This window comes from Balearica regulorum, chromosome Z, assembly GCF_011004875.1.
Source record: "Balearica regulorum gibbericeps isolate bBalReg1 chromosome Z, bBalReg1.pri, whole genome shotgun sequence".
In the NCBI taxonomy this organism is placed as follows: Eukaryota; Metazoa; Chordata; class Aves; order Gruiformes; family Gruidae; genus Balearica; species Balearica regulorum.
Genome location: NC_046220.1, coordinates 44,979,697 through 45,006,077, shown reverse-complemented (window position 1 = coordinate 45,006,077; position 26,381 = coordinate 44,979,697). Strand labels below are relative to the sequence as shown.

At 40.9% G+C, this 26,381-nt stretch overlaps 1 protein-coding gene across 1 annotated transcript; it reads left to right on the top strand.

Annotated features, from left to right (window-relative positions):
• Nucleotides 1-3,975: 3,975 nt before the first annotated feature.
• Nucleotides 3,976-24,014, top strand: PSAT1 (phosphoserine aminotransferase 1). Its single transcript, XM_075740897.1, has 9 exons — nt 3,976-4,137; nt 6,458-6,518; nt 8,002-8,071; nt 9,137-9,342; nt 10,966-11,138; nt 12,196-12,365; nt 15,513-15,641; nt 18,215-18,352; nt 22,366-24,014. The coding sequence occupies exons 1-9, from the start codon at nt 4,078-4,080 to the stop codon at nt 22,469-22,471; spliced, it is 1,113 nt and encodes a 370-aa protein (XP_075597012.1). The 5' UTR covers nt 3,976-4,077; the 3' UTR covers nt 22,472-24,014.
• Nucleotides 24,015-26,381: the final 2,367 nt, after the last annotated feature.

Here is a 26,381-nt window from a genome sequence, read left to right as displayed (position 1 = left end):
TTAAAGCAAAATTGACTAGGCAGTATATAACTGAGATGGGCATATCTTTTTCCATATCTTTAAAAAAAAAAAAAAAATCAGAAACATGAAGGATTCTCCATCTCATCACTGGTGCACTCTTACTGTGAGAATCTGGTGCCTACTTTATATATAGCTGAATGTTGGATCTGAAGTCAGTAGAGATAATAGATATAAATTATTTGAGGGATAAGTATTTATAAGGCTATCACAAATATTTCAGAAATTTCAAGGGTTTTACTAATGATTTAAAAATGCATTTCCAAAAAAAATTTTGTGTATATAAATAAAATTTTGTGCATATAAATACATTTAAGAATGAAGTATTTTAATAAAATGTAAAAAAGTATTTTTGTGTGTATATATACATACATTTTAAATGATTATGTAACCATTTTACCCTGAATTTGGACATAAACTGTTTCAACCTCTTGCTATTAGTTAATGTTTTACATATTTGTCTGTGTTCTTGTTTGACATAAAAGCCTGAAATCAATATGCCCAGCTATTTGCTAGAGAACACGCTACTATTTACTTATAAAGCATTTCTCCTCTCTTCATTTGGGCTTCCCAAGAATTATGTTTCACACTTCATAATTGCAATATTTGGAGCCAGATCTCTGAAAAACAAAATAACCCCAAACCCTTGTCTGAACTACCTGCATCTTAAGTCCCACCAAAATTTGTTAGTCTTGCTAGTTTGCTGGACCAGACATCCCAGCTGTCTCCTGAAACAGCTGCCAGGTTGCTATGCTTTCAGCATTATTTGTCTTTTAATAATGACGTCAGTTTGTCCGTTATTGTACTGGACATGTGCGCTTGCTCTCCTTGAGTGAGCTGATTCTTTTCCAGCAGTAGTCAATCAAGGTTTTTCTGTCCAGCACAACATGAAGTCATGATGAACCCAGTAAAGGTTCACTGAAAACTCTGGAGCTTTATTTAAATATTACACTTCCTCTGATTCCCCCCCCCCCCCCCCCCCCCCCCAGTTATACATCATAGTAAATACAGCGCGCTCTGGTTTTGTGTTAATTATACAAATTCACATTCATCTGCAGGGATTTGTGGCACTTGAATGGTCAGGTTCTCTGTCAAATGCTGGAAGCCAGAAGCATTCCTGGAAGTCATTGTTTTGAAAGCTTATATTTTGTACTGGGCGACTATGAATATTGATATAGTGAATTTATGGGGTTTAATGTAATAAAAATATTAAGTCATAATTCCTGGTAGCAAAGTATTAAAATAGGAGAAATGTCAATTCAATAGAAACAAAACTCTGAGATGACCTTTACTATTCCTCTTCATTCTCTCCAATTGCAAAAGCAAAATAATCCCTTGCATGTAGCAAAAACGGACTGTTCTGTGTTCAGGAAACTTTCTGGTTCATACATCCTTATAAATTGTATTTACTCCCCATCAATGCACAATGTAAAATGGATTTCCTAAAGCTCTGAGTGGCAAGGCTTCCAGCGCCGTTGTCCTCTGATCTCATGGGAGCTGCTATTTTTGACCCTTTTGGTCAGGATGGCACTTTCCTGAACTGAAAAACTACAGTACCTGTTATTTACTCCCTGTGCTCTGAGCCGATACCAGCACCAGCTTGCCTAGTTTCTATTTTTGTGTTCTAGCTCTTTGTGCCAGAGGTTTAAAATTACACTTTTATTCCAAAGTTTTAATTTACCTTGTGGTTTGTGCCATGCAGTTAGGATTCAAGACTGATCCTGCTTGGATGTTGAAGCACTTCCCATAGCAGCAGTCAGGCTTCCTGACCTGAACCACCAACCTAAACTATTTCTGGCTGCTTCCACCACCCCTTCCTGCTTAGAACACCTTTTCCCCAGCAGGCTGGAGTTTGAAGCTGCCTCTCTGGGCAGATGTAAGTAGTTTGGGTTTAATATTGGGAAAAGCCCATACGAGGAGCCCATATCTCTTTAGCCTGTTTCTGTTTGAGAATCTAGTAAAAATAATTACATGGCAGTCGCATCTATGTTGTTAGTGAGCATTTTGCTAGAGGCTTCTATTTAATTAGAACTAATTTAAATAATTAGAAGTAATATAGTTGTTCTGGGTCTTGTGGTCTGAGACATACTTTAAAAATACCTTGGTGTTCTGAAGAGAACGTATCCAGCCTGTAACATCCAAGAAGTTTGCTATTTTTTTCTGGGGAGGGTCCTGGTGTCTAAAAATGAGTTTGGTGGGTTTTTCTTAAGCTATAGCCATTATTGAAATGAAGGTTATCTTTGCTCTAAAACCACTGTCTCTGTTTACTATCTTTTAAACAAAATAACTTGCATAAGATGAAATCTATTAACTAAATACCAGATCAGGCTGTACCTAATCTGTAAATTCCTTTATTGTTCTAGGTGTGACTTGGCTTGACAGGAAAAGGAACAAATTCAAGTAGTCAATATTTCTTCAGTGAAATACTTTGTAACAAAAAGCGACCTTTTATATAAATCTCATTATTCACAAAATAATGGACACCACTTTCATTTCTGGAAAAGTGGATTTGGTATGCAGATGATTAACGTTGATGATTAAACTTGATAAACACGCAGGGGACTAAAGTAGGGCCAGCATTATGGGTAACACTGACTATGCTGCTCAAGAGCTTTATGCGGCTACATAGGAGAATCATGATCTCGTCCAACATATTTGACAATTATGGGATTCTGTAAAGCCCATCTGTTTTCAGTCATACCTAATGGCTTGTTTTGTCACAGTTGTTTTACTGCTACTGCCTTTACAATCACTTCTGAAAACTGCGGGTAAGGCAGTACGTCTCACTAAAACAAGTAGAAGGAATTGGATGAGCCAGTCTCTGTCCTTCAGTTACAACAGTTTAACCGTATAAATGCTATGTTTCAAACGACCGTACGCTAAGGTATCTGTGGAAAGAATGGTTTAGTATTTAGGGCTATCAGCCTAGGATTTGGCAGACCTCAAGGCAAGTCCCAGCTCTGCCATCCATTCCGTGAAATTAATTAAGCTTCAGAGCTCTCCTGGTTTTCTTCTCTTTCTGTGAAATCCGAATAGCAATTTGCCTTGCACATGGGATGTTTGGGGAGACCGCACAACACGCAGATACTCCTTGCATTAGAGAAGGTGGGGATCCTGCTCCCCCACAAAGCAAGAACTCCGCACAAAATACGAAGGCATTTGGGGATTGTGAAACCACCTCATTCACGATGCCATATCACCTGAAATTCATTGTACCTATGGGTTGCTATTTTTAATTTCTCATCCATTCATGCAGATGACTTTTGGAACAAGTGTCCCAGCTTTGCTGCAGCAACTGCATGGGGGGAAATCACAGGGAAGTGACTGTAGGACATGCATTCTTTCTGTCTGTCTGTCTGTCTATCGATCTACCTACCAACCTACCCACCTACGTCAGTACGTGCAAAGAAACCTTGGCGAGGTTCACCGCGGTTTTCCAAGCGCAAGGCACGTTTAAATCCCTTGCACCGCTTCGAGCCTTTCCCCCGACCCCCCCCCCCCCCGCCTTTTTGGCTTATTTGCGTGGAAAGAGCCGTCCCGGCTGCCCCTTGGCCGTGGCCGAGGCCGAAGTTTGCCGTTTCGCTAAATGGGGGTGGGGGGGTGGGTGTGTGGGGGGGTGGGGGGGTGGGTGTGGGGGGGTGTGTGTGTGTGTGTGGGGGGGTGTGTGTGTGGGGGGGGTGGGTGTGTGTGTGTGTGGGGTGTGTGTGTGGGGGGTGTGTGTGTGGGGGGGGTGTGTGGGGGGGTGTGGGGGGGGGGGTGGCGGAGCTCACCATGGGGAGGTGGCAACGCGCGCTGCCCCGCCTCGCGGCTCCCCGCGTGCCGCTGCCCGCGCTCCGCCCCGCGCCGCCGCCAGCCTGATCACGCTGCCTCCTCGTGGCCGCGCCGCCAATAGTCGGCCGGAGCGCTGCCTGGGGAGGGGACAGTGGGCGGGGCGAGCTGGCTGCGGCCCCTCCCCCTGGGTGTGTGTGACAGCAGCCAATCGGCGGGCCGGCGGCGGGGGCTTTATAGCGGCGGGGGCCGCCGGCGCGGCTCGTGGGCAGCAGCAGCGGAGGCGCCGTCATGGAGTGCGGGCGGCAGGTGGCGAACTTCGGGGCCGGGCCGGCGAAGCTGCCGCGCTCCGTGAGTAGGACCCGGGGGCCTTCCCGGCGAGGGCTGGGGCATTGCGGAGGGAGGGAGGGAGGGAGGGGGGTGGGTGGGTGTCTTCGTCTTCCCGGCGCCGCGGGGGAGGCTGTGCTGGCGGGGGCAGGTGGCTCTGCCCGCGCGTTGAGGGGGCTCTCGCCTGGGCTGGGGCGGTGGGGCAGCGGCGGGTGCCCGCCGGGCGTGGCGGTGCGTTCTGTCTCCCAGCCCGGCTCCCGGGGCCCTCCGTGGGTGCCGGCTGCAAAGCGAGGGCCGGGGGAGCTCGGGTGAATACGAATGAAAAGAGCTACCCACGTAACAACGAAACCTCGTTTTCTTTCCCCCTCCTCGCCCAATCAAATGCCCTGGTAAGTTTGAGGCTGATACAGCCCTTGATGAACGACCCTATGATCAGATTCAGAAAAAAAACTCTAGGTGAGTTATCCTGAAACATTAGGGTGCATTTCCAAAAAAAACCTCAAGCATACCAGGGCATTTAATTGGGTGAGGAGGGGGAGAGAAATGTTAAGTCCTCAGGTGCACAAGGATAGCTATGTTGAGTAGGTTATTTGTCAGCTGATAAATAATGTGGTAATTCCCTGAGACGTCTTGATTTAAAAAATGATAATGAGTATAGTGTAGACTCAACCCTCTGGAAAGTTGCATCAGCAGCCATAGATTAGCCAGTTACATATGGAGGGGGGGTGGTTTCTGCCAAATTGTGTGCATCTGACTTTCAAATTAAGAGTTATGTATTGTGAAAATATTTTTTCTTTTCTTAGTTTCCTTCAGAGTTGTCTTTGTTATTTTCTGTGTTATTTCTTTAACCATTTTCTACAGGTAAACAGATTTGCCTTTTTTCCTTTTCTCATGGGAATGTCCTTTGTAGATTATAGTGCAAAGAAACTTGTTCTGTCTTGAACCCTTGGCTCAGAGTCTTATTAGAACTGCTGCAGTATCCAACTTTCCAACAGAGGGTACTGAGAACCGAGTTTAGGGTTTGAGAAAAGCATAGCTGAACTCCATATTACTAATCTGTTTTCCCCTCTTGAAAATGCAGTACTTTTAAATGAACTACTGTGTCACCTCGATTATTTCACTTTGATTGTGGGCTAATGCCACACATGAAGCACTCTGACTTGCTGAAGGAAGAAGGTGGACAGAGCTCTTCATGGCTATTGTAAGGGGTATTGTAAATGTCTATTGTAAGGCATGTGCAAGTTGTCAGATAAAGAATGTTACTAACAGAATTGGATTTTATCAAGCAGTTTAACAAGCACTTCCTAATAGTCTGTGTGTTCTCCTTGACTTTTTCCCTCTTCTTTGGCATGGGTAAGTTTGCATGTGAAACACAGTGGTTAAAACTTCACCATCTCTAACATCAACAGCAGCATAGCTGTTTGTGGTTACCTCTTGGTGACCAGCTGTTACAGTTCACAGGCCATGCAGACACCTGGTTGGCAAGGCAGATTTCTTGTTCCTGCAACTGTCCAGAGCATGTGGTTTCTTGATGGATCCTGGGGCACAGGCATACAGCATTTGTTTTGGTGGCTTTTCTACTGGGGCTCCTGTTCCTCCTTTTTCCTTTAGGAGGAACTAAGAATGTTCTGGCTCTCACACAAGAACTTATTGGAATTGGAAGCTGCAGATCCAGTGGTTAGAATCTAATTCCACCTTCTTGATATTCAAGAGCTGTGGGAGAAGAAAGCAAGATGGAAGGCTGAAGCAGCAAATTATCTTGCTAGGGCTCCTAGGAATGACCTGTATTTTTTGATTGTCTCAAAAATTTGCTTCGTTTATTTCATAATGTTCAACAACATAGACAAGGCACATTTTCTGAAAGAGTGGGGCTTCATTCTGTGAAACCAGGCCTTGCCCTGTTGGGTCAGTTTGAGGTATCCAGTTCCCCAAGCTGATTTTTTTCTTTGTTTTCTTCAATACCTTTGTCCTGTTTGTGCAAGTGAAGTGAAAGAACACAGGGTGGAGGGGCAGGGATTTAAGATGCTTGATTAGAGTACACTTTAAGCATTCTGTAAAAGGTTGGGAGTTCCATCCAACTCCTAGAAATCATTCTGAAATCTGGAAATGTAGCTGTTTGAAGTAGTAACTTAAAACTTGGTGTCCACAACAAGCATATGATGTAATTATGGTATCTTAGGAAAAGCCCTCAGCTACTACATACAAGGAAATTGTGTTGGTGACTATACTCCTGTTAATCTTGCTTGGCAATTGTCAGGTTATTGCAATGTGGAGCAGTTGGCATATGCATGATGCATTAATGGAAAATTCCCTTAATTTATTTGTGGATTTTTTCTTTTGTTAGGTATTATTAGAAGCACAGAAAGAATTGGTGGACTACAAAGGACTCGGTATAAGTGTTCTTGGTAAGACTTTAAAAATTCTGAATCTTTCAGAATGTAGATGTTTAAGCAAACTGTTTAATAAGAGTTTTTGATCTTAGTATTTCAGCTCCTTTTCTTTTCTAATACTTTATTCTAGTGATGTGTATGTCCAGAGAATATTTTTTCATACTTTTTTCTATCATTCATCAGAAGACCATAAAATGATACATAGCCAGATGTTTAGTGATCCAAAACAAAAGACTAGAGGAAAAAAAAAAAAAATATGTAAAACATTAGTACTTGTGGATCTTTAGGCAGGGATGTATATGTATGTGTATATAAATAGGCAATATATAAAATCTGCTTATATATCTATAAAATACTATATATGTATACACATACTATACACATGTATATATACACATATATATACCATGTATAGTATCTTATATAGCATGTGGCAAAATGCTTCAGATGTTTTTGATGTATAGCATCCTTCCATTAGGAAGGCAATGCTGTCCTGTCATAAGGAGGAGGTGTCTTCTGGGGGGTAACTGACTGGCTTTTCAGCCCCAGTTGCATGAAACTTCTGGGCAAGAAGATGGTCAGTGTTTTACCATGTGAAACTGGTTGACAAAGGTAGAATGTGCAGCAGTCTCTGCAGGATTGAGATTCATGTTTAAATTGTACACTCTTACAGATGGAAGAAAGAATATGAGTTTAATAAAAGGAATTAGTATTAAGTGTCCTTAATGTGTAGTTAGGAGTCCTGTGTGAAGAAGCCTTCTTAAAAGTGAAAGAAAAAACCAAACCCCTGTACCTTACTCTATACTTGCTACAGTATTAGTAGCAGAGCAGATTCTTAGAGTGAGGAAAACTTACACCTTTCCAGTGTGTACACTACACCTATTTTTCACATGAATGTAGTTGTTCCTAGAGGTGGTAAGGTCATGTGGATGACAAATGTGAATGGACTGGTTTTGCCTGGATCTGGACAAGACTGGAGGTATAAGTTTTGTGTGGGTATTTAGAAAGGCTTAGCAAAGAGTTGGAACTGGAAATGGGAGCCTTCAGGCATTTTGGGTCTGTAGTGTAAAAGTTTTAAAGCTTAACACAATTTTTAAATTGCATTCAGAGAATCATAGAACAGTTTGGGTTGGGAGGGACCTCAAAGATCATCTAGTTCCAACCCCCCTGCCATGAGCAGGGACACCCTCCACTAGACCACGTTGCCCAAAGCCCCATCCAACCTGGTCTTGAACACTTCCAGGGATGGGGCATCCACAGCTTCTCTGGGCAACCTGTTCCAGTGCCTCACCACCCTCACAGTAAAGAATTTCATCCTAATATCTAATCTAAATGGACCCTCCTTCAGCTTAAACCCATTACCCCTTGTCCTATCACTACATAACCTTGCAAACAGTCCCTCTCCAGCTTTCCTGTAGGCCCCCTTTAGGTACTGGAACACGTATTTATGTATTACCACTTTGTTTCATGCTATTTTTTTCTTTCCTTTCCACCAAAGAAATGAGCCATCGGACCTCAGATTTCACAAAAATTTTAAATACAGCTGAAAATCTCATGCGTGAATTGCTGTAAGTACTTCCTGCTTGTTTTATTGTTTTTTATGTTTGTGCTAGTTGCACCAGTAATGACTAATATGGAGCCCTTTCCTTGAAAGAACCTGTTTAGGTTTTTGTTTAGATACTGTGTTGGCTAGAATAATTATCTTGGAGAGGACATTGATCTTCTCTTTGTCTGATGCTGATTTATTTGAATGTGACAAAGGGCTTTATTAGCTTAAGATGCTTTTTGTGTATCTACTATACATTGACTAGTTGACTTTCTTCTAAAATTTTAATATTTGTCACCTTCATAGAATTCATGAAGGGTATCAATTTTCTTCTAGAAATAACTGGAAACAATAGAAATCAGGTATAGAAGTGACCCAGGAGTCTGATTTTCCTAACATGAGCCCAATGGATGTGTTTTAGAATCACTGATCAGGAGCCTTTTTCCTATCTGTAGTGTGACATGTTTTTTAAAGTTTTAAATAAATCTATTGTATATTAGAATTAATGTTCTCAGAGTAGTTAATAATGATGGTTGTTTCATATACAAGCTTGACCCTCAGTCACAGCCAGAATTGAGAGAGGTTTTAATGAATAACTTGAACAAGTAATTTTTGTGACTGTATGAACAACTCCATATGGTATTTGCTCTGCATTAACAATTTACTGTATGGTTGCACTTTCAAATTGAAGAGTCTCAGAGCTGAATTCTACTGTGAGCACTTTGGTGTGAAGTTCTTAACCTGACAGAAAAGCCATGAAGCTAGCAATGGACAAATAACAAGTGACCATTAGTTTAAATTTGTGTGTACTGTGATACTGGAGCTACTCAGGAGTGAATTTGTTTAATGCTATTCAAGGGAGGAAAAAAGCTTGTTTGCAGGAAAATTTTGTTGGTAAAGTGTATAGCATTATTTTTAATACCCAGGTTGTTTTTCAAGACCAGTGCTGAGGTAAGTAAATGAGATTTGGTCTAACCTCTTAGCAAAGACTCTTTTAAAATTACAGTTGCTGCTAAATGCATAGTATCAAGTAGTATGCATCCTGTGTCTTCTGGGGATAACATAAATGGCTATTTCTTGCATGCAGAAATATACCGGAAAACTACAAAGTTATTTTCCTCCAAGGAGGTGGATCTGGTCAGTTCAGTGCAGTCCCACTTAATCTTATTGGTTTAAAGGAGGGAAGACATGCTGATTATGTGGTTACTGGAGCTTGGTCAGCAAAAGCAGCTAAAGAAGCAGAGAAGTATGCCAAAGTGAATATTGTTCATCCGAAACTAGGAACCTATACAAGTAAGTTGATGATTACATCCATCCATGTGAATGTTTAGCTTTTTTGAATCGCTCTAAAAATTGGTCCAACTCAGCTGCTGGGTTACTGAATGTTAACTAGTTACAAACTTGACTGCCCAGAACTCAAAAGGTTGACTACTGCGTGTCTGCATGTTCATCACTGGGAGATCTGTTAGAGGGCTTAACAGTGTCCACCAGCAAAGAACTGTGAAACTAGGCTGAGCAGATCCCAGAAAATAAGTGGCAAGAAGCAAATGTGTGTCAGTAGGGAAATGGTGTGGGCGGTCTGATTTTTTTGTTGTTAGTTAACTGAGTTCTTAAGCTATTAGCAGGGATATTGCAAGGTATTTCAGTTTCAGGTATACTCAATGAGATTGCTCTGAAATTTGGAAGCATATCTGGGATCTTAACCTCATTGACCCAGGAGGGATGGGAGACCTGCATTCTGTTACGTTCTCTCCGGGGTTCCTGGGTACTTATCTTCCCCAGCCAAGTGTCATAACAGGCAGTTGGGTCTGGACTAGAAGGAGGATTTTCAACTCTTGAAGCTTGTTACTGGACATAACATAATCTGAATGACGACAGTGTAGAAGGAAGAAAAAGGTTAACTGTAACTGGGGCATTGGGAAATTTTGAGGGAGTCTGTTTCAAGAACATTTTAAGTGTATAATTTGTCACTGGATATACATAAATAATTCTTGGAGCAGGGACACCTGAGTTCTAGTTTCTATTCCTGCTAGTCATACTCATGTTCTTTCCCTCTGGTCCAAATTACAGCATTTGAACTGGGAAGAGTAGCAACAGGAAAGACAAAGAATATCCCCATATGAGTTAGTATATTAACTGGTGATTAGGGCACTAACTTGGAAGATAAGTTTTTAGCCTCTGAGGCACAGGAAGGAATTGAACCTACAACTTCCCAGTTTAGGGGAGTGTATTTGTTGTTTGGCAGCTGTAGATACCGGGAGAGACAGTAAATAATGGTGGAGGCAATAGCAGCACTACTTTACCCTTCATCTTTTGGAGGAGAGAAGAAAGGAAGAGCAACCATTTGTTCTATGCAAAACCTGTTCTGTGCTGTCAGGGCATGCCTGTGTATTGCCTGTTGACAGAGGAACTTTTAGTTTGTAAATCAGTTGCAAGGTTTAAATGGGAGGTAGGTAGGTAACCCTGTGTTCAGCTTGGGCAAGACTGAAATGCTTCTGGGGATGCACAGAAACACAGCTGTAGAGAACTTTATCAGTGAGAATTTGGATACTTCAGTGGTACAGAAGGAGGGTTCATGGACCCAGTGCCTGAATTCCTCTGAAATGCTGTTTTGGACTCCTAGGGTAGTAGTTTATAGTCTGGGATTGCAAACCTGATGAAAATCTCTTGAGGAATAAGGGCTGAAAACCAGAAGAGTGTTTGCAGGCTTAATGATGGCTCACCACACAATTTTGGGAATGCACTGGTAGATTTTCTTTGCTGATGAATTATAGCTTCCTAGTAACAAGATAACTAATACTTTATACTGCAGAATCATTCTGGGTTTGTACTTAAGTCCTGTGTTCAAGTAAGATTGCATGCCAGGAAAATTACTTGTCTCCAGTGACCTTTGGTTTTCTTTTTTGTCTGTCTCAGACATTCCTGACCCAAGCACTTGGAATCTTAATCCAGATGCATCTTATGTCTATTACTGTGCTAATGAGACTGTTCATGGTGTGGAGTTTGACTTTGTACCTGATGTCAAGGGAGCAGTCTTGGTTTGTGATATGTCATCAAACTTCCTATCCAGACCTGTGGATGTTTCCAAGGTACAGTATTGGACACAGTGGCTGCACAAAGTGTTTTCAAACTTAAGCGCATATATTTAGGCACTTTGAAATGTCTGGATAGCCAGAGGTGGTGAGCAGTGGAATTAAGGAAATCATATTTTGTTAATTGGGTATCTGATGGTGGATACAAATGTTGAAATCTGAGGTTTGAAATTTCAGTATCCATCTGTCCTTTTTTTCAGTAAAAACATTGAACTATGTTGAAATTGTTCATGTTAATAGCTACCCAAGATTATTTGTCCACTGTGTGGTCTTCACTGATGCTGTAGCTGAAAAAAAATCTACTGAATCATATTTAGTATGTAGATAGTGTATATGGCAAGATACTGTGAATGAGAATTTTTGATCCTGCTGCTTACATGGAAAATCTGTAAACCCTTTTAAGCTGCTAAAGCTTCCTGTGCCTCACAGTTACTGTGTCTGTTTCATATATAACACAGAGGTAGAACATAGTACTTGCTTATGTTTGTAAAGTGTGTTATGACTGGGACGTGTTACTGACTAGGGAAGTAGTGTGTTTGACCTATACACAGACAAGTGTGTAGCAAGAGGAAGGGGGAATTGTTAGTGTGTTCATCTTGGCCTTTCTTGATCCACCTTTTTAAACAGGTGGATTATATGATGCCTGTTCTGAAACACCAGATTGGTTGAAAATACTGTGATTTATGTGTGAATTTATTTTTAGTAAATTTGCTTGGATTAGTGTGAAATGGGGACAGGCTGCCTTAAGAATTGTGACTACTGAAAAAATATTTAGCAAATCACTGGAAAACTTTTTGTGGTGATCTTCAGTTGAATGAAGATACATGGTTCTGATAATAGACATACATGGGATAATAACTGTGCTGTAAGTGCACTTTGGAATCAGAACTTCTCCTAACTCTTCTTTGACCTACAACTTGCTCGTTTTCATCATGGTCTCCAAGCTGTTCAGCTGAGTTGTATGCCTGTTGTATAATGATGCTGGTGTATGACTTGGTTATAAGATCGACTAGTGAATGCATGTAGCGAGTCCTTCTTTTCTTCTTTCTGTTAGTTTGGTGTGATTTTCGCTGGTGCTCAGAAGAATGTTGGCTGTGCTGGAGTTACTGTTGTAATAGTACGTGAGGACTTGCTGGGATTTGCACTGAAAGAATGCCCTGTAGTACTGGATTACAAAACACAAGCAATGAATGGCTCTTTGTATAACACTCCACCATGCTACAGGTAATTTACTGTGCTATTTAATATCTGTTTACTCAAAAAGCTACTGCACTGCCATCTGCTGCTCTTATCGAGAAAAGGTTCAGAAGTTGAACATTTGCCTTCAAGTTACTGATGTGTTGGAGTGTTTCACTAGTCCTGTGAAAACATGGGAAGTGTCTAGCCATGTGCCTGTAGTAGGTGTTTTGATGTTGCCTAGTGGGACTCAGACATAAAGGACATAATATTTTTAGAAGTAAATGTCATAATTCCCTTGCAGAAGTTTCAGGACTTACTCTAGTTAATTAAGTGCTGATACGTCTGTTGTTGCAAGTTGGTAACTTGTCACTTAGTCTTCTTGGACACTCAGTACAGATTTGATTCAATTTCTTCCTGAGGTAGTTCTCAGCATTTCAATTTCCAGATCCTTATCCCTGTAATTTTTTTTAAAGGCATTTTAGTCATTTAGAAATGATGCTTTGCTACTGGAATATTTAGGTGTTGAGCCAGTAGTATCTACCTATTCTTAATCTGGAGCATTGTTATACCAATATCCACTAAAATTATTATTTTTTAAAACAAAATCTTCAAACCAGGTATCCTTTTTTCCCAGAAGTTTTTTAGTTACTTTGAGAATAATGCTTTCTACTTTTAAAGATAGGATTTCCTTTTGACTCAGATAATTTGATAATGCAATCTTAAATTGTAGATGTTTAATCTCAGCTCTTATATCTTTTTGTCCATGCCAGAATTGGCAAACTTAAGTTGCCTAATGATGTCCAACAGATAAAATGCACTGTACTTTATGCACTGTGCCTTATGTACAGTAATTCCCGCATATAAAGCGTACCTTAATGCCACTGCTTACTTAAATTCAGTAACATTTTAAGTGAATCTGCTGATTCTCACTGTGGGGTGTACTATTGCAAGACATAGAGGCAGTTATCTTAATTTATCAAAAGAACAGTAAACCTTGTGAGTATATTTATTCCAGACTTTACAATGCAAAGAACTAGTTTTCCCAAGAAATATGCATATTGTAGAGTATGTAGTGCTGTAATGATATACTGTTGCTGTCAGGCTGTCTGCCCTGTTGGCTGCATATACCTAGTATCCTTAGGGCTGGTGTCTAAGGCAAGAATTAACCTTACAATGTTTCCAGACTTTTGTTTTCTTTCTGAATGTAGCTTTGTAACATGGGCAGTGTGTGTGTCTTCCCGGTGATTGATAAAGCCTCTAATTCATGATTGATTATTTTCCAGACTGCCAAGTCACACATACTGTTTTGGACACTGTGTACTTGCACATGCCAGGTTTTAAATCCAGCCATTCATGTTTTCCAAGCAAGAGCTATTTCCATTTGAAAAAACCAGTGCTACTTAATCTCACTTTGAACACAGTCTTGCTCCTCTAGTTTTAAGAGCAAAACAAATTAAATTCTGCAGCTTTATTTTAGCCACTGCAAAAAACTTCTGAAAGGAAAGTAGTGCTTCAGTTGTAACTCAGTATCTGTCAGTAACATTAACAGGGTAGTGGGAGATTAAGGGACCTGAAAATGAAGTTGAACGAACAGTCATCTCCTCACAATTGCTGTCTTGCCAGTCTTCACTTCATGCTGCAGACCGACATTGGAGTACACTCCAGAATCCAGAATGTAACGCAGACTGAAATGTTGGCAGGGTGCACATCTGTTTGGCTTGGCTCTAAATGCCTGTTCCAGTTTTTGTAAGGAACTGGCAAAGCTTCTTAGTTCTGTCTTTCTCTGCTCTTTTCCTTGCACTCTTTAATGGTTTGCTGGCAAACAGGCAGGAAATATTAACTGAATTTGCAAAAGCTACTTCAGCAGGATGTTAAATTAAATTAAGGTGATGCTAATGGCTTTAACCTCTTGGCACTACAGAGCTTGACTCTTTGACCCTAATCTGCTTTGCTAAAATTAACAATGAATTTGCTATAAAAATCCCATTTCCAAGCTCCGAGGGTTTATTTAGCATTTAAAATGGCTCCAGAAACATATTTTGACTGACATAGAAGATGATAAATGATTTCAGCTGGCTGGGTTTTGTGGATGACTCTAAAGGTGACTTCTTTAAACCTTGTCCAAGATCTTTCCCTCAAGGAAGTGAGGGCAAGAGGTGAATGTGGCCCTGTATGTTTAGCAAGGGCCTAGGCTGTACTTCACTCAAATCCTTTGCACTGTCACAAATGTGGCAAGGTTGTGCTCTCACATCTAAAGGTTCTTTTTATAAAAGGCAGTCTGTAACCTCAGTTATTCTGCAGTGTTCACAGATTTGTCACTGGCATCCCCTGAGAAATTAAAAGTAGCAATGTTTAAAACTGCCTCCTGCTAGACTTGCGTTAGGGAAACTTGTCAGGTAATGTTCTCTGAGCACTCCCTTGGAATCTGTAATGAAGGAATTAATAAAAGCAAACTTGTTGGAAATATGCCATAAAAACTTGTGAACAGTTTATTATGTAAAGTGTTGTAGTCGTGGGAAATGCCTGAACTTGAACAAGCTGAGTTTTGTAGCAAAAGCACAAAGGCAGAAGGCCTGGGGGATTTTTTATGTTGCACTTAGTAACTAGCATTGAAATACTTGGTCCCAAGCCACATGATGCTAGTAGGCTTCCAGATCTCTACTTAGAAATTGAATGGTAATGAATAATTAAGTGTAATACATTATTACTTGTTTTGCCAAACTTTACTGTTCATGTGAGAAAAAGGTCATTTTAGACAGAAATGGGATTATAGTTTTTAACATTTGTGAAAATAGGATTAGACTTCTCGCATTATTAATGTACATACATTTGAGATTCAGCCCTGCATCTTTGCTACACAGAGCAGCTGCACAGAGTGGATGCTACTTGGGAGCCCTGCAGGGCTACAGAAAATCTGCAGGACTTCTCCTTCTGTGGTACAAAGGATTAAGTTTGGTCCCACAAATTTGTGTAGATTGGAATTTCAGGATACCTCATCTGTGTCCGAAAAAAAACCTCATTGCCTGCTTAGAATTGTCATAATTTGTAAAATACTCCAGATTCCGAGTTGTTTAAGTACTCTAAAACCAAACATAACACTTTGTTGCTGAAACATTTTGGACCTGTTAAACAGGACTGTTACTTTTTTCTGTTTTTTTAATAATCTAACTGAAATATTCTTTCCTGTTGCAGTATTTATATCATGGGATTGGTACTGGAATGGATAAAGAATAATGGTGGAGCTGCAGCTATGGATAAACTTAGTTTAATCAAATCACGAATGATTTATGATATTATAGACAAATCTAATGGATTCTATGTGTAAGTTGCTATGCCTTTTCCCTTGGTTTCAATATTTGTTGCAGAGCCAAGCATATTTGTAATTTAAGAGTCTGACTGCAGCATATTTTTAAAGCTACCTTCTAGTGTATGAAAAAATTTTGAGGAATCCTACAGGACTTTTTTTGTGCAACCCATTCACTTGATAACTATTCAAGGATGAGTGTCATTCCAGTAGGAAGCTAGTTCAAGTTAACCTGTATAGATCAGTTGTGAAGCATATTAATAACATAATTCTAAACTTAATAAAATGCAGAAGCCTAGGAGAAGAGTATACAAAGACCAGATGCACAGATTCTGGTTTGTGTGCTTACTGAATCTTTTGAAGAACTACAGGCCAAAACAGAGGAATTGGCTTATAAGAAGTTGTAGCGACCATTTTTGCATCATATTTTTCCTACCATCTCTTTCAGTAGTCAAAGACTCTGCTTTTTCTCTGTCAAGCAGAGTGTTTTTATTAGCCAATAGTCCTAAGTTCTGAAACACTTGCTGAAATAGAAAGATCAGCCCTAGATGTAGTAAAAAAATAATACACTTTATGTACAGTTTATTTTCTTTAGTTATTTTTTATGGTTTTCCAAAGCAGGCTTAACTCTCTGAATTTTTACATATTGTTGCAAGGTATCTTTGAGCTCATAGGACCCGAAATATGTATAATTAAAAGCTGATGTTATAATTCAGAAAAATTCTAATGCTTGCCAAGCTCAAACTAGTAATTGAATATGAAACCGCAAAATATTTTCTTTCACCTTCAGTAAAAAATCAACAGGTTTGGGACCTAATTAACTTTCAAGTCAAAGTTAGGATAGAGCAAATTAAATTTGGATTTTAAATTAAAGCTGTCTGCAACCTTAATTGGCAGGGATATAGTTTCATCATAATATTTAATATATTCTGCTTATCTACTTAGTTAATGAGAACAGCTTTGCCTTTAGCATTGTCACGATCAGGATTGTGATCCTACTCTAATGAAATCCTGAGGGTTTTTCATAAACCTCAGTAAGCAAATGAAGCCTTGAAAAAACATTTTGTGACAAATAGACATCTGTTTCTGGCAAGCTGGTTTGTAAGGCTGTGAGTGGGAAATGTGATACAGATGGGATGGTAAATAGTCAATTGGGAAGGCAAAGCAAGCTTTGCTACTGAGCTGTGTGCATCTTACTAAGCAATACAGTTAAGATTGTGGATTTTTTTATTGTATCTATGTGTAAAAGAAAGACTTATCCGAAGCTGCCTTCCCAGCTGTAATGTGCCACCTAATCTGTGGCATGCTTCACTGGGTAAGCAGTGTAACAAGCCATTTAGCAAATGGAGGCTTTCTTCCACAAAGTCCTATGTGCCATTTGCAGTTTGCTTTCCAAAGTCTGCACACTAACTGATTTACATTGGATTGCCTAATAGCAACTGGATCTTCTAAAAAACCTACAACATAGCTACAGTTATTCAAATATGGGAATGATTACAAGCATATGCCCTTGAAGAGTGTTTTCCTGGTTGCATCTGAAGCAGAAAATTTGCATAGGCAGATATTAGGATTGATCTTTTTTCTCTTCATAATGGAGACATCTATACAAAGGAACAAGGGAGGAACTGAAAAAGAATGATACTTATTCTTTGTAAAATAGAATAATAATAGGTATGAAATTTACATGCAGTTTATGAGAACTTATTCCTAATGAATCCCTACAAGAATCTACATTACAGCCTTAGGAAAGAATAAATCTGGAGGCTTCATATCTCCTTAGTAACTAGCACTAAATAAAAATATTTAAATCTTCCCTTCTTGTTCTTACCTTCACAAAATAATTGAAGAGAAATTTTGCTTTAAAAATATTTGGAATTTTCTACTTCAGATTAAAAGAATTTTAAGAGATTAAAGAGCTGTGATGCACCTCATACATGTTGTGGCCATGTATGCAACACAAGATTTGTTCTGGAGATGTCTCTTCTATTTGAGATGTTCATGATTCTGAATAGTACTAATGTAGAAGGTGGACTGAAACCACTAACAGAAGTCTCTAACGTCCATGGAAATTTCCTTATGCTATGATGTTATACTTTAGCTCTGTTTAGCTGAGTCAGGCTCAATTCTGGTAGCCCTTGTGACTAGCTGAGTAAAAATAAGTGTCCCAGTCTTTGAAGATAAACAGAAGAACTTGCTTAAGACTTAAAGTTTACTGTAACCTCACTTACCCTAGGAAATGTAACTGAGACAGTCATGGGTGGAGTGGTGGTTTTTATTATATTTTTTAAAGTGTGTCTCTTTACAAGCCTCCTGTGCATTCCTCTGGGGCAATTTTGAGTAGGTCGGGAGGGGTTAAGTGTTCCACTTACTGTTTCCATTGTTGTGCCTGGTTAAAAAAGGAAGGTTACTTTCACAGAAAGTAATGATCTTTTGGATTACGGAACAATGACTTTGGTGCTAAACAGATGCAACTATTTGCATGACTTTGGTGCTAAACAGATGCAACTATTTGCTTTCTGAAATTGTATATAGCTGAAAATGTAAATTTAACAAAAAATGGGTTAATCATTACATTCTGCAACTCTTCTAGATGTCCAGTGGAGAAAAAGAACCGAAGCAGAATGAATGTCCCTTTCCGTATTGGCAGTATCAAGGGTGATGAAGCACTGGAAAAGAAATTTCTTGAGAAAGCTGTGGAACTTAACATGATATCTCTGAAAGGGCATCGGTAAGTATTGGTCAGATGAATCCCTTCCCTTTGCAGAATAAACTGTTGCTACAGTGATACAGCAGCAGGCATCAGGCATTGACTTACCAGCCTTTCTCACTCACAAGCTGTTCCTCAAATTGGTTTGGCATCACTTAGGAATAGCTATCTAGAGACTGCTTGTGGCTCAAGTAAGGAAGGAGAGTTTTCTCATTAATGCTTTCTTCTCCAGTTTGATAAATCTGGCTCTGTGCAAATGCCAGAAAATCTGACCTCAAGAGTCATCTTCTGTCACTGTATAAAGCATTTCATTACATGGCTTGTCTACCTGGTTCATAGAATGGTTTGTGCTGGAAGGGACCTCAAAGATCATCTAGTTCTAACCCCCCCTGCCATGGGCAGGGAAACCCTCCACTAGACCAGGTTGCCCAAAGCCCCATCCAGCCTGGCCTTGGAACACTTCTAGGGATGGGGCATCTACAGCTTCTCTGGGCAACCTGTTCCAGTGCCTCATCACCCTCACAGTAAAGAATTTCTTCCTAACATCTAATCTAAATCTACTGTTTCTTAGGACAAGGGGTAATGGCTTTAAACTATCACTACACTTGCTGATAAACAGTCCCTCTCCAGCTTTCCTGTAGGCCGCATTCAGGTACTGGTAAGCCGCAATTAGGTCTCCCCAGAGCCTTCTCTTCTCCAGGCTGAACAACCCCCACTCTCTCAGCCTGTCTTCATAGGAGAGGTGCTCCAGCCCTCTGATCCTCTTCGTAGCCTTCCTCTGGACTTGTTCCAACAGCTCTGTGTACTTGTACTGGGGACCCCAAAGCTGGATGCAGTACCCCAGGTGGGGTCTCCCAAGAGCAGAGTAGAGGGGCAGAATCACCTCTAGAATCAGCCCAGGATATGGTTGGCTTTCTGGGCTGCAAGCACACCCTGCTGGCTCATGTTGAGCTTTTCATCAATCAGCACCCCCATCCATTCTCTGCCCACCCTGTACTTGTGCTTGGGATTGTGCTGACCCATGTGCAGGACCTTGCACTTGGCCTTGTTGAACTTCATGAGGTTCGCATGGGCCCACCTCTCCAGCCTGTCAAGGTCCCTCTGGATGGCATCCCTTCCCTCCAGCGTGTCAACCACACCACACAGCTTGGTGTCATTGGCAAACTTGCTGAGGGTGCGCTCCATCCAGCTGTCCATGTCACTGACAAAGATGTTAAACAGGGCCAGTCCCAGTACCGACCCCTGAGGAACGCCATTCGTCACTGTTCTCCACTTGGACATCAAGCCATTGACCACAACTCTTAGAGTGCAACTGTCCAGCCAATTCCTTATGCACTGAGTGGTCCATCCATTCAGTCCATGTCTCTCCAATTTAGACACAAGGATGTCATGTGGGACAGTGTCAACTGCTTTGCACAAATCCAGGGAGGTGATGTCTGTCACTTGTCCCTTATCCACCAATGCTGTAACCCTGTCATAGTAGGCCACCAAATTTGTCAGGCATGATTTACCCTTAGTGAAGCCATGTTGGCTGTCACCAGTCACCTCCTTATCTTCCATGTCCCTGAGCATAGTTTGCAGGAGGATCTGTTCCATGATCTTGCCAGGTGCAAAGGTGAGACTGGTTGGCCTGTAGTTCCCTGGGTCTTCCTTTTTTCCCTTTTTAAAAATGGGGATTCTGTTTCCCCTTTTCCAGTCAGTGGGAACTTCACCAGACTGCCAGGATTTATCAAATATGATGGGGAATGGCTTAGCCACTTCATCTGCCAGTTCCCTCAGGACCCACGGATGCATCTCATCAGGTCCCATGGACTTGTGAACCTTTAGATTCCTTAGATATTCTTGAACCTGATCTGCTCCTGCAGTGGGTGGTTCTTCATTCTCCCAGTCCCTGTCTTTGCCTTGTGTGACTTGGGCTGTGTGGCTCGAGCACTTGCTGGTGAAGACTGAGGCAAAGAAGTTGAGTACCTCAGCCTTCTCCATATTCTGGTAACCAGGTCTTCCATTTCATTCTGGAGGGTGCCCATATTTTCCCTCGTCTTCCTTTTATCACTAACATACCTATAGAACCTTTTCTTGTTGTCCTTGATGTCCCTGGCCAGATGTATTTCTATCAGGGCTTTAGCTTTCCTAATCTAATCCCTGGCTGCTTGGACAATTTCTCTGTATTCCTCCCAGACTACCTGCCCTTGCTTCCACCCTCTGTAGGCTTCCTTTTTTTTGTTTGACTTTGTCCAGGAGCTCCTTGTTCATCCATGGGGGGGCCTCTTGGTGGTTTTGCCTGACTTCCTCTTTGTTGGGATGCATTGCTCCTGAGCTTGGAGGAGGTGACCCTTGAATACCAGCCAGCTATCTTGTGCCCCTCTTCCCTCTAGGGCTTTGTCCCGTGGTACTCTATCAACCATGCCCTTGAAGAGGCCAAAGGCTGCTCTCCTGAAGTCCAGGGTAGTGAGCTGGCTGTGCACCCTCTTTGCTGCTGTGAGGATCTTGAATTCCACCATTTCATGGTCACTGCAGCCAAGGCTGCCCTTGAGCTTCACATTCTCCACCAGGCCCTCCTTGTTGGTGAGAACAAGGTCCAGCATGGCACCTCTCCTCGTTGGCTCCTCTGTCACTTGGAGGAGGAAGTTATCATCAATGCATTCCAGGAGCCTCCTGGATTACTTGTGCCCTGCTGTGCTGTCCCTCCAACAGATGTCGGGGTGGTTGAAGTCCCCCATAAGGACCACGGCTTGTCAACATGAGGCTGCTCCTATCTGTCCATAGAGGGCTGCATCTGTTTGGTCTCCCTGGTCAGGTGGCCTGTAGCAGACCCCCACTCTAATGTCTCCTGTCCTTGTGCTCCCTTTAATCCTGACCCATAAGCTCTCTGTCTGCTCCTCATCCATCCCCAGGTGGAGCTCCATGCACTCCAACTGGCCATTGACATAGAGGGTGACACCTCCTCCTTGTCTCCTCTGCCTGTCCTTCCTAAAGAGACTGTGTCCTTCCATTCCCACACTTCAGTCATAGGAGCCATCCCACCACATCTCCGTGATGCCAGTAAGGTATCATAGCCCTGCAGACATGTGCACGTCTCTAACTCTTCTTGTATGTTGCCCATGCTACCTGTGTTTGCATAGAGGCTTTTTAGTTGGTGTTGTGGTTTAGCCCCAGCCAGCAGCTGAGCACCATGTAGCTGCTTGCTCACCCCTCCCACCTCCCTTGGGGGTTGAGGAGGAGAATGAGAAGACAAAGGGAAAAGCCTTGTGGGTTGAGATAAGGACAGTTTACTGGGGCAGGAAAGGGAGAGGGAAATAACAACAGAATTAACTTAACAGAATACATAAAACTGGTGATGCACAATGCAGTTTCTCACCCAAGGACCGTACAACTCAGACTGCACACTCAGACCTGTCCCAAAACTGGACTGTCCTTGAGCTGTGTGTCCTGGAGCTGCAATGCCCCTCCCCAACTAGCACCCCTTTTATACTGAGTGTGATGTCACATGGTATGGAATACTCCCTTTGGCTGGATTGGGTCACCTGTCCTGGCTGTGTCCCATCCCAGCTTCTGGTGAAAATTAACTCTATCCTAGCTGAACCTAGGATAGTTGAGCATCCAGTGATGTTGACTTACTGCCTGGAATTCCTTTGATATACTTTACCAGTGTTTGCCTATTGGTTCCTATTACTTCAGGAGCCCTTGGCTTATCTCCTCTAAACTTCAAGTGTGCTGCAGTATGTCCAGCATGTTTCTGAGCAACAGGCTGGTTGTAAGAGTTCCTTCCAGTGGTCAGTGGTGTTTGTGGGATTAAAAAAGATAGCTCTTTGATGTCACAGGGCTACAGCATTGGAGCTGTAAATAATTCATAAATCCTGACTTTTTCTGGATTGCAAGCTTGCCTTGAATTAAATGTTGCTTTTTATGCACATGAAATGTGGATTTTATCCCTTTGGAATAGGGCTATGTTTAAATGTTTGTGGATACTATTAATGTCCTTTTTAGAATATTAAAAAACCTTTCTATTTTTTTCTCCCCTCTTTTCAATTCAGATCTGTGGGAGGAATCCGTGCCTCTTTATATAATGCGGTGACTGTAGAAGATGTTCAGAAGCTTGCAACATTCATGAAAAGCTTCATGCAGATGCATCAGTCATAAATGCTCACGGGTTAGAGCCATGCTGCACATCTATGGAATGAAAGCTAAATGGTTTAAAAGTTACTGTGGTACTGCACAGCTGTAGTGCACAAGTTATACTTTCTTTTAGTTCCTGTAGCATTTTAGTTAACTGCATGAGGCTCAATCTTGCAATGACTTGGCAGCCTTGGCTTCACTGAAGGTGAGGATCCCCAGACTAATCAAGATTGGTTCCAAAATTTGCAAAACAGTATTCTTAATGTGTAGGTAAAACATGAGTAGGATTGGAAGATGCTATGGATCTGAGTCTGTTTCTTGCTTCTATTCACAAATGACTACTTCAGTATTGCCTTGTTTTCATTAAACTTCAGGAGGCAAAATTTGTGATAAACTTTCTGTAGTGCTTTACATATGCTCTGTGACTGCACAGTGAAGCTAGAACTAATGTTAAGTATTCTCTAAGGATATCTAGTTGATATATTCCAACAGTATACCACCAGCAGTGTTTAGGAGTTAATATCTGTGTTCCTAACTTCAGGACCTTCAGACTTCTACTCCCATGCTCGAAGTACTATCATAACAGGTCCATGTAGCAATATCCGTTGTAGTTAAAGTCTGTAGGACTGGGCCTTTTTCGTATTATCATTTACTGGTTTAAAGCTAAGATGCATGAGTCTGTAATTAAATCAATTTATAAGATGTTTATTTCTCTATGCACTTTGTATATTAAACTTCTCTAGGTTATTAATTTCATATTCTTATTTTGGAGTATGCATATTTCCTCCTTTTTTAATTTGTAACCTTGTGCCAAACTGGATTGCTGTATTCCACTTACAGATCTGTGACTTTATCTGCACTGACTTCCTAGTCCAAAGCGCAGCAGACATTTTTGTCTGGTGCTTCTTAAATGTCTTTTCTCTACTTGCACCAATATTTTCTCTGCCTTTTCATTGCTTCAGTTCTGTAGCGTTTTATATGTGGAGCTTTGCCCAGTTGCAGTAAATAAAGTCTTGACTTCTCTGCCTTTTCCTGATGCTACATCACACTTTTGGTCCAACTTTCTTACTTGATCCTTCTGACTTATTCCAGACTTTGATACTCTGGGTTGGGGAAGGAACTGTGGTTATGCAAAGATCTTCAGAGGGTCTGAAGTGCCCTTCAGTTACTTTTCCTTCTCAGCTCATGAATTTACTGCCAATGACCATATATTGACACTAGCCTCCTATTTTAACTTATGTAGAAGCTATCTGCTATATCATAGTGTTAAACATCACTGCAGCTGGTTTCAGGCTATAAGCTCTTTGGTACAGGATTGGGATTTCTTTATTTTTTTAATGTAACAGCAGTACAGTGGTAACAATTTAATAATGATGGACTGTCCCTTTCTTGGTGGAACCTCACAGCAAGTCAGTGGACTTGTGTGTGGGTTGAGTTAACATTCCTATCTGAAAAGTCATCATTTTAAGACTACTATTTTGAGATTTTTGTCAACTTAGTGTAACTCGAAGTAATTAAACAAATTGAGTGAAGAAAATAAAACTTAATCACAGCATGCCATGAAGTACCAATGTGTCTGAAGCTTTTGTTTTTGTTACTTTCAGAAGGATGAGAAGTCATGCATAATGCGTGTTAGAATTTTAGATTTGGGTATCATGCTTTTCCCTAAAAAGCAAGCTTCCCTCACTTATGTTTTATTTCTTTCTGGAATTAGTCTTTCCTACAGCTAGCCTGAAAACAAGAGTATTACTATGAGAAGGCTTTGAGAACCCCTTTTGCCCTGCCATTCATGAAGATCTAATTCAGGTTCCATATTAAGCTTTTTCAACTTTCCAAAATTCTACTTCCTCTGAATTTTGTGTACTTGCTTTCAACAAGAGCTGTGGCTTATATCTATTTCCAAAAGTTAGTAAACCTTTCTATTTTGTAATAGCCTTCCATTCCTCTTAGCAGACATGCTTTTATGTGTGATTACAAAAAGCTTGCACTGCTGTATGCAGCTGATTCATGAACCCAACAGGGAACCTCTTTGCTGCTTCTGAATTGTGCCTAGCATCTTGTCAATTTGACTTTTATATCCAGAAAGGCAACAATTGTGTAAAAGCAAAATACAGAGTGAAGATTGTGTTAGCAGGCAGTGATTGCTTAATGTCATGTGAGGGGGATGCAGGAATGCTGGAGCATGTGCTGAATGAATTAGTTCAGATTTGTTTCACTTACCCATGCAACAGTTCTATCCTTTCAAGCTGCATCCCTGAAGGATGTAATCAGGGTATTGAGCCATGGTGGACAGAGAAATCCCACTTTACCTCATCAGATTAGGAGGAGGAATTTCAGCAAGGGGTTGCTGAGAGTTCTGGTCTATTTCCCTTATGTCAGCACTTCCAAGCTGGGTCAGTAATTGCAGTGTTTGGAAGTAGGGCTTTCCTTGGTGTGATATGAATACTCCTGAGGCATTCAAAAGTGTTGAAAAATAGAAGGAAAACACTGGTCTCATCTGAGTTTGTGCATGTAGAGAGGGAATTGTAAGATGAGCTCTTCTCAATGAACAGTGCTCTCACTTCCTCTTCTAGTGAGTTGTCTCAATCAGCTCTCCTAGCTTTTGTGTTTGATTTCACAAAAGCAGTTGCTAGCCTTCTCTTTAGTTTGTAGTATAAAAGTCCCTGGCCACCATCTTACCCAGGCCTGGCCTAAAAAGAGAAAGCTGCTGAGGGGGTTGTGCACTCCCTCTGTTCCTGCTTTGCACAGTGAGGAATGTTCTAGCCCGGGTGAGAAGAACTGTATGTCAGGAAGGTACCCTGTCCCAGGGGACTCTTGTCAGTTGTCAATGATTTGGCCTTTCCATGGCAGTTGTGGTACAGTCTCTAAGCCTGGCACAAAAGAACTAAAGAATTGGAAGTCTGGATTGCCACATCTTTATTTAACTAGTAATTTTAGTCAAGATAAATGATTCATAGGGGCAGCAGTGTGGGGAACACCTGCCTGTGTCAGGTGATACTTTGTATTTTCATATTTTTTCCTGTTTCTGTTGAATCCTGTTTTTCTTTTCAACTTGTAATTGGCTTAATATATTTAGATGTACCTGGGGATGTTTGGATGTAAAAAGTTTAAGCCTATTCTTGACTTTCAAGGAGATGTTTGGAATGAAACAGGAATATAAAAGACATCATATACTAATGGATTACAAGTTGTCAAAGTATGCTTAAGTGTTACTAGATCTGGCACTACATTTGTGTATGATTAATGTTTGCTGTATTTCATTCTCTAGGTGGAAAATAAAATGAGGGTGAACCTCTTTGTATTTGATAAGGATGTACCTAATTAAAAAGTGAAATGTTACAAGGTTTTACATGAAATCAGTCACTTTAATTGGAAAGAGGTGTCCCCATTCCTGTTGGTAATTGGACTCCTGATAATTTAAAACCAGGATTCATGACAGTCTGTGATAAATTGGTCCCTTTTAGGCTAAAGAAGCTAAGAAGTTATAATTACTGATGGATTACTGAATGGTTGGAAGAGCATGATCAAAGAGATGTAAGGAGATATATATAGAAGAGCTGGTAGCTGGTGAAGATGTATTTATTTTTTTAAGTAGCTGAGAACTAAATGTGTATTTGATGTGACAAAACCAAAACCTGAACAGTTTCTGAAATCCCAGAAAACTTGAATTCAATCTCTTACCTTTACACTATGCATAAAAAGCAAAAATTGAGTATTTTAGTAAATGGATTAATTACAAAAAGGTTAATAAGAAATCATGTGAGAAAGGTTGAATTTGCTAACTATTATAAGAGAAATTACCCTTAAACTGCTTTGAATTTATAATATAATTAACAAATCTGAGTATGATTCTTTGTTTTAGTTCTGTGTTGTAAATGGAAGACATTTGAGGGATGTATTGCTAAAACTAGGGATGGTAGTAACAAATGCTTCT